This window comes from Morone saxatilis, unplaced genomic scaffold, assembly GCF_004916995.1.
Source record: "Morone saxatilis isolate NCDOM2014 unplaced genomic scaffold, NCSU_SB_2.0 Contig7, whole genome shotgun sequence".
NCBI lineage: Eukaryota > Metazoa > Chordata > Actinopteri > Moronidae > Morone > Morone saxatilis.
The window spans coordinates 1,902,601-1,911,593 of NW_023340246.1; the positions used below are offsets into that span (position 1 = coordinate 1,902,601).

General features: G+C 40.8%; 1 protein-coding gene across 1 annotated transcript in view; it reads left to right on the forward strand.

The window, feature by feature from the left end:
* Positions 1 to 423: 423 nt before the first annotated feature.
* ufl1 (UFM1-specific ligase 1) overlaps positions 424 to 8,993 on the forward strand; it is a gene marked incomplete at its 3' end in the record, with an annotated part of 14,404 nt that continues 5,834 nt past the window's right edge. The window contains 11 exon segments of the mRNA XM_035679159.1: positions 424 to 621; positions 798 to 943; positions 1,454 to 1,482; positions 1,597 to 1,694; positions 2,951 to 3,065; positions 3,215 to 3,345; positions 3,596 to 3,654; positions 3,744 to 3,890; positions 5,501 to 5,676; positions 5,791 to 5,970; positions 6,094 to 6,220. Coding sequence (XP_035535052.1) covers positions 545 to 621; positions 798 to 943; positions 1,454 to 1,482; positions 1,597 to 1,694; positions 2,951 to 3,065; positions 3,215 to 3,345; positions 3,596 to 3,654; positions 3,744 to 3,890; positions 5,501 to 5,676; positions 5,791 to 5,970; positions 6,094 to 6,220 — 1,285 coding nt within the window.

Below are 8,993 nucleotides of genomic sequence, written 5' to 3' on the forward strand. Positions count from 1 at the left end.
GTTTTAAGAAGTTATTTAAAAGCTGTCACTGATTCAGCAAGCCTCAGACCCTCAGACAGGGTCCACAGCGTTCTATTCATCTCTATTCTATTCATTGTTCTGAAATAATTAGTCATTCAGAATGATTTGTTTATTCATCGATTCAAATAAACAATACAAATAAATACAATGAAATAAACAACATTGTCTTATATGCCTTTATAATAATACTAATAGAGATGTAATGGCTGATCCAGGTTCAGTATAGAGATAGCTGAACTGCTGGTCTCCACCTCCAGTCTCCTGTCCTCTAATGTGGATTATGTAAAATCACCTGAAGGACCCAGAACCTCAGAAATTCAAAGGCATCATATTTTGAGCCATAGTAACATTTCGGTTCGCGAAAGCTCGGAGGAAGTTTGGTCCTTGTGGCTCTCTGTTGTACGTCACTGTATGTTGACGTGTGGCTACAGAGAGCTGCTGTGTCGTTAGCCAGACAGCAGAACAGCCGCTTCACCAAGTTACTGACAGCGGGCTGTTTGTGCAAACACACAAACCTTTAACAATGGCGGCCGACTGGGAGGAAATTCGACGGCTTGCCGCTGACTTCCAGCGGGCACAGTTCGCTGACACAGTGCAGAGGTAACCGCACCTTACGCTGCTAGCAGCTGCCAGCAGCAAAGCTAATGTTAGCGAACATTAAACTCTCATTTGAAAGTGACGCTGCTGGTTGGGTCCTCTCCGTTAGCAGCTGGAAACATACGTCTATAACTAGTGTGGAAACGCCACTAATGACACTTTTGTTACCCTTTCCATAGGCTGTCGGAGAGGAACTGCATTGAAATAATTTCCAAACTGGTCCAGGACAAGAAGCTGGATGTGTTGCACACGCTGGACGGGAAGGAGTACATCACTCCGGCACAAATCAGCAGAGAGATCCGAGATGAGCTCTACGTCCACGGAGGTCAGTGTAACGGCCAGTAGACCGTGGAACACCGCCTCCAGATGTGATACTGTCAGCTGCTGAGCAGGCTAAAAAAACACCTGTCTCATTCCGTAAAAGAGATATAACGTTATAGCATCCATTTACGTTCAGTGGGATTTAAAGCTGCAGTCGGTAACTTTTATTAAAATAACTGTTTGTCATATTTGCTTTCAAATCTGGTTTCTCTGAATCCTCCTGGTGCTCCTAATGGCGTTTACAAGAATCCACCAGGCCTGAACAAAAACAAGCAATCAGAGCCGAGAGAGATATAAAGACTCTTTGGGTTGGAACCCTCTGTCTCTACTGTCAGGGTATAGTGAAAGTGTCAGCAAATGTGACAACTTTTTTCAAATAAAAAGGCCCTATTGCAGCTTTAATCACTTTTCCTGAACTCACTGTAGTCAGTCTCAGTAAAACTGAATATCAGCCGTAGCATATTGAGAGTTGGACCTGATAACAGTGAATAAATCCTGTTATTCTGTTTCACAGGGAGAATCAACATTGTGGACCTCCAGCAGGTGTGTAACTATTGCTTTGAGCCTGTGTGATGGCAGCCACTAGCAAGCCGAGCACAGAATTATTCTATCTGTTAAAACTTGCTATGAATTGTATCTTGATCTTCTTTCTTTCAGATCATCAATGTGGATTGGGTCCACGTTGAAAATAGAGCAAGTGACATTGCAAAGTCTGATAAAGGGGTCCAACTTGTCCTGGGACAACTCATTGATGAGTGAGTATTAAGTTACACTTTTTGCACACCAAGCAGGGTTCCCACACATCATGGAAAACCCGGAATTTAGAGACCAGGTTTTTCAGTCATGAAAACACCTGGAAATGTATTCAAATGACCAAATATCCTGGAAATAAAGTAAAGTAAAGTTGTCTTGGAATTGTTTGTATTTAGCCCCTCACTCAGATGCCTATGTAAACCTTGGTGCGTATTAACTTTGAAACCGGTACGATGAACTGAATGACTTTTCAGCAATCAGTTTTTTTTCTCCAGCTGCAAAATTCTCATTTACATGCATACAGCATTCATTTTCTTGTTGCTGTGGTTGTTATCACAGTGAACACTTTAATTTTCTAGAAGAAGAATTTTCTGTAAAATAAAATAAATTCTACTTGGTTTGAACTGTTACTTATGGGCGGTGGTCAGCTTGTCTGAAACTGCAGCTCATATGACACGCTGTCCTGTATATTGTCAAGAAAAACTTCCTGGAAAGGTCCTGGAAAATGATTTCTTCACACTAGAGGGAATCCTGCCATGGCAGTCAGTTTGTCCATCTGTCTGTCCATAGTACAGTTTCCAGACAAACAAAAAGAAATGGTACAAAGATATTGGGGACAGCCTTGTTTAAAGAACAAAAAACTCCACCACATTCATTGATTTCCTTTAGATGACAATGGTAGGGAGGGTGTTTTTTTAGTCCATTCATTTTATATAGCAAATATTTATGTCTTACTAAAGTCATGTTTTCAGGTAATTGGCTTAGGTAAAGTACATTAAAACTAAATGGGATCTAAATATCAAGTACACTCTCTATAACCTTATGGACGTCCTGCCAAAAAGAACAGATTACATTACAGTCCCAAAAATATGACAATGATTGGCTTTCACCTAACTGCATTGTCTTCCAACGTTGATCAAAATGACCAAACATCCTGGAAAAATGTGAATGGCATTTTATCTCCTCACTCAGATCGTATGTGTAAACCTAGGTTAGAGGAAAACTGTAGTGAAAGCACTGCAGCGCTGGCTGTGGTGAGAACAGCAGAAAGCGAGCTGTCGTTGAGTGTCCCATAACTGCTGACCACCGATCTGTGATGAACCTGCATCATTAAACAAGGAGGAATAGAACTGGGAAAAGTGTTGAAATACAAGGATGTGACTGTTTGTGAGAAAGCGCTGTCCTGTATTGTCAAGAAAATGTCCTGGAAAATGATTTCTTTATAAGAGTGGGACTGTGCTGGTTGTCTTGTGTGCAGCACGTACCTGGACCGTTTGGCTGAGGAGGTGAATGACAAGCTGCAGGAGGCTGGTTTGATCAGTATTGCTGAACTGTGTAAAAACTACGACCTTCCAGGAGACTTCTTGTCCGAGGTGAGTTACACCTCACCAGGAATTATTATTGTTTGATTTAGATGATTGATTCCTCTCATCAGGCTGCAATGACCTCAGCTGCTTTTTATATGTTGTGTTTGACTTCACTGTGGATACACACATGATGTATGTTTTGTAATGTATTTCAGGAGCTGTCGAAGCGTCTCGGCAAGCTTATCCAAGGAGAGATGGACCAGTACAACAGGGGCGTCATATTCACTCCAGCTTTTGTTGCTCGTCATAAAGCCAGGATCCGAGGGCTTTTCAGCGCCATCACGAGGTAAACATTGTTAAGATGTTTCACACCGGGTTTCATTCAAGAAACTCATACAAACGCATTTGTGGCAATTTGTGATTTATGCAGGTAGCATTCATCAGGCTCAAATGTTACAATCAGTTAAATTCAGTTAAGAGTTTGGTTATACTGACTCGGAACACTCGTACGAGCAAACCTAGGATAGGAACAGGAAAATGTTTGTATTGTTTAGTGTTTTACGCTCAGTGCCCTCCTGTTTTACTTTCTTCTGTAGGCCGACACCTGTCAGCAGCATGATTGGAGCGTTTGGATTTCAGGAACATCTTCTGTACTGTAAGGAGAAAGTTATTTGTTTGACCGGTTACAGTTACCTCAGATGGTTCCACTGTGTTTTATACTGTGATGGATTTTGTTGTTGCCAGCTGTCCTGGAGGAGCTGGTGAACACTGGACGTCTTAAAGGAAGCGTGGTTGGAGGTCGGCAGGACAAAGCTGTGTACATCCCAGATATTTACGCTAAAACACAGAACACCTGGGTGGACTCTTTCCTCCAGCAGAACGGATATTTAGGTATGGGTTTGTTCATTAACCTTATTTTTATTAACAGCATATTTCTGCTACATTGCTGTTTTCTTTCTTTTTGTTTTTTTAGTACATTCTGCACTACACACAACTATACATCCATAGAGCACCAACCCCAGGACAGCTGCATCTAACATTAACATTGTTTTACTTTCTGTTTTTCTGAGCCTTCCTTGTACCTTATTATCTTAACCTTACCTTACCTTATAGTGTTATCCTGAGGGAATTCTTCTTTTTAGTCCATTTATTTTTCCCCTACCATTAATAACTGTTACCACAAAGTATAAAAAGCCCCAAAAGGTCACAGAATGCATTGCTGTTTTCCAGCAGGTCATCTTCAGACCCAGTAAAAAAAACAAACCCTGCTTATTTGTGTTGTTGCTCTCATGGACACACGCAGCTATTTGCTGCTGCTGTCAGCTATTAATGGTTGAACTTTCTAAACTTGCCATCACAGCTTGCTGTGTGACCATGGCAACCACAGAAACCACATTGAGGGAAACAATACAGGAGCTGATGTTACTGTTGTCTGAGATCCATAAATGCACCTCTTCAGCAGCAGACAACAGACAGGTCGATGTGAGCAACATCAGCTTCAGCGTTTGATTATCTGATCTGTCTGGATATATATAGCCATTGTCAATTGTCCTCCATATAGCAGGTCTGGGAGCTATAGAAACACTCTACACAGACGTTTACGAACACATTTCAAGTTACAGGATTTCCTGATGGACAGATGGCTTTACTAACCACTAAGTGCTGCAGGTACTGAGGGAACACCAGAAAATATTGTCGATATAAAGTATGATCCAAGAGTGCCCTGATAATTCACCTGGTAGACCGGCACCCCATGTACCAAGGCTGAGTCTTTGCTGCAGGGGCTATGGGTTTGAATCTTTTCTGTCAATCTTGAGCTGTTGTTTCCTATAAAGGCAAAACACTCCAAAACTATATTAAATATAACCTGCTTTCAACAAAATCAGTGAATAAAGCTGTTTTGTACAGTAATCAGTAATAGTTGTGGTGCTCACTTGCACTGGCTGCTCCCCCTTCGCAGGCTTGTGGAAGAAGAAAGTGGGCTGACAGAAGCTAAAACAGCTTGTTTCAGACAGGATGAACTGAGGGGCTTTGGCCACTATAAGATACATTTTCCTAGGCTCTCCTTTAAGCCACAACCTGTTCTATCTGGCTGTGTGATGAGATTGGCCCAGGTGGTTAGTAGCAGTCTGTAGCATATGGTGCAAGTTGTTAGTCAGACTGGAGGTAGCCTCTCATTGGACAGCTATTGTCTCCTGTTGACACTATACTGGTGCATAACATAGTAATCAATGTGTTTCCACAAACGGTTTTCAAGTCCAGGTAGCTCATTAGTTAAATCCTATTCCTGTTGGAGGAAATTTGTATAAAGTTGATAAAGTATAAACGTTTCTCAGCTGCTCCAGGTCGCCCTGCAGGGAGTCTCAAATCACAGGTTCCCTTCACAGTGAATAGCAGCCTCTATTGTTTACTCAGTATGTGTGAACGCGTCCAGTTACAGTAGCAGTGTGTGTGTGTGTGGGTGTGTGTGTGTGTGTACTGCTGAACTCTTCCTCCTGCAGAGTTCGATGCGTTGGTCAGATTGGGGATCCCTGACCCCTCCAGCTACATTAAGAAGCGCTTCAAGTCCAACAAGCTGCTGTTCCTCAGAGCAGCCTGTGTGGGTCAGGCTTTGGTGGACCAGGTGGAGGCCTCTGTGGAGGAAGCGGTCAACTCTGACACATGGACTGACATACAGGTGCTCACACAGCTCCACCCTGCAGCTCTGTCATTCCATGATTACTAGTTATTGTAAAAGGAAATGATGAATTCCTTCCATTTTTCATTCTTGCTTTCACCCTGGCTGCTTTAGCCGATTTTGCCCAGCTGCCTGTCGATGGAGGATGTTGGGATCTTGATCAACCAGGCTATGAGAAACACTAACGTCCAGTCCTCCGCCAGAGTGCTGGGAGGCACCGTGGTCGTCAGTGAGAAGTTCATCAGCAACTGCCTCTCTGTATTTGATGAGGCCATGCAGCAGAAAGCTCAGAAGGTACAGCCTCTTGTCACAAAGTTCCACAGAAAACTCCCCTGCACAGGCAGGTAATAGGATGTCCAAATGAAGTGTTAAAGACATTGAAAGAACAATGTCTGTGTTTCATATTGTGTCTTTCAGGAAGTCAAGAACAATCCAGTGTTTCTGATATCTGAAGATGATATGAAGCAAGCGTCCATGCTGACTGAGAGCTTAGCACCTTCCAAAAAGGAAAAGAGAGAAGCAGAGCGCAGAAAGAAGGCTTCAGGTTGGTTAAATCCTACCCCCGAGACCACACACTCACACATACACACAGTTTGCCTCTCCCAAACACATTTCTTGGATCAAAAGAAAAACCCCTCAGTCCACGCTGGTGCTGGTCACTGTGGATCCTCTATTTCCAGTGTTCGGACATGTGTCTGCACCTCGGTGTGAGCTGTACCAGACTAGAGCTGCAACCATTAGGCGATTAATTGATAATCCATTTATCCAGTTTTGAGTAGGAATGTGCAATAGATATTGGGGCAGGTAAATCATCAGCTGATAATGGGCAATTTTGTATTTTTGATGTATTATGTATATATAAATCATTGGTTGCTAATAATAATCTTTTGAACTCTTATGCAAAACAGTTGAAAAAAACGTTCTCTATGAAAGCCAAAGGGTGTTTGTGAAGCTTTTTGATGACAAAATAACATTAATAAATGATAAACAATACCATGAAGATTTGAAGAGTCAGAACTGTGGGTTTTTTTTGGTTGTTGTGAAGTGATTTCAGTTAGATTTGGTTAGGTGGAATATTAAAACATCCAGCTGTGGCTCAGAGGCAGAGCGCGTCGTCCACTAACCCGTAGGTTGTTGATTCGATCCCCGGCTCCTGCCAATGTGTGTGAAAGGTTGAATGTGGCATGTAGTGTAAAAGCGCTTTAAGTGGTTGGAAGAGTAGAAAGGCGCTATACAAGTACAGTCCATTTACCACCTTTGCACACTACATCTCAGCCTCTCTTACAAATAACTCACACATACTGAGTACATACATACATACATACATTCTCTGATTCCAGCTTCTCCAATGTGAATATTTTCTGCTCCTCTATGACAGTAAACTGAATATCTTTGGGCTGTGGACAAAAGACATTTTAGTACGCCAGCTTGGGCTTTGGGAAACACTGATCAACATTTTCCACCATTTTCTGATATTTTAGTTGCAAACAACTAATCAGTTAATTGCTCAATTAATGGTTCACCAGATTAATTGATCTAATTAAATATAAAATGTTACTCACAGTCCTGGACTGGATTGGATTTAGTTTTCATACATGTTTTATTGATGTGAAACAATCAATGCTGCCAGAGATGGGGAGGGAGGGAGCAAACACACACAAACTAGGGCTGCAAAGTTAGTTATTATTATTTATTATTATTCATTTAATCAAAAAATAATTTGGTCCAAAGAATGTCAGCAAATAGCAAATAAAGCTTTCCAGAGCCCATGGTTATGTTTTGTTTTGTCTCATTTTTTAAGAAAACCACTGAATATTCACATCTGGCAGCTGGAAGCCAATTTACGAAATAGTTCATTAATTTCCTATTGATGGATTAATCATTGCAGCTCTAATACACACACAGCCACATTTAAAATAGTACAGGCCATAAGAACTAATTGTATAATTAATGCAACAGTAGTCATTAAACAAGCTACTTGAGCTTAAATGAATAAATAGTTTTTAATTGGTTAAGCCTTCCATATCCTGACGCTTATCCTGATCCAGGTCCAATTAATGTAATGCGTGATATCACCAGCTATTATTGTTAGATACTGCTGGGGAATACTGGAATATATGTTTGCTGATGTGATGATGAAGCAGGTATGTTCTATGTGCTGTTAAATATAAGCCCTGTGGACAGCAGCTCTGAGTGCAGCAGCTGATTCCAGCTCACTAGAATACTGAGTAACAAACTGCAGTTTGCAGCACAAACCACAACCTTTCCAGGAATCAGTTTTATTTTTTTGTTTTTTTATTACTATTAATATTCTAGTTGAATTAACCTCCACAGTTCCCCTTCACTCAGAAATGTGTTTTTCTTTTTGTTCCTTGACTTTGTCACATTGGAGCTTCACTTTGCAGTTTTTACATTCATCTGCTGGAGGAGGAAAGTTTCTCTGTGCTCATTTTAAATCTCAGTTTAACATCTGGACACTCAAAATGAAGTAATATCTAGTTTGGAACCTATCATGCTCCAATATGCCAGTGGTTCTCAACGATTTTGGTGTCTACGACCCCCAAATTGATGCACATCAGGCCACAGAGATGTAGGCTCATGGATCCCTGTCTAATAAGACTGATTTATTCCATACGTGTCTATACTGTAGATTGGTAGATGAACAGTGAACAGTGTGAAGCACTCTTATACATTCTGTCATTGAAACTTATTTTTAATGAAATAATAGTGAAATTAAAATATTCCCCATTTTTCTGGGGACCCCCTTAAGGATCACTGGTGGTCTCCCCTTACCGGGTTGAGAACCACTGTATTATGCCAGTTACACAAGTATGACGTCGAACTTGTAAATTCATTCTGTGCTATTTTTAGTATCTTTTATTTGATAGGGATGCACAGTAATTATCGGGACAGATATAGACGATGATAGAAGATGATAGACTTAATGTTCTAATAAAGCCAAAGTATGTATTTTCTTTTTGCAAGTTTTTTTAATGAACTTTACTAAAAAATGAAAAGGAGATTTGAAGAGTCAGACATGTTATTTGTCAGTTAGATTTAGTTCAAACAGAGCTATGAAATTTAAATCCCCCATTTTTGCTCACTACATCTCAGCCTGTCATACCCTAGGTTATGAACTTCTTTTTAAAATATAAATGATCAGTTATCTTATCAGCTGAAATCCTTAGTGTGCAAACCTATCAGATACATACTCGACATGTTTGAGGCAGGATCCATCACATCTCCACCTGAAGAACAGGCACTGGTCTGAGATCAGTTATGTAGTTTGTATCATAACAGTAATAATAATAATAATA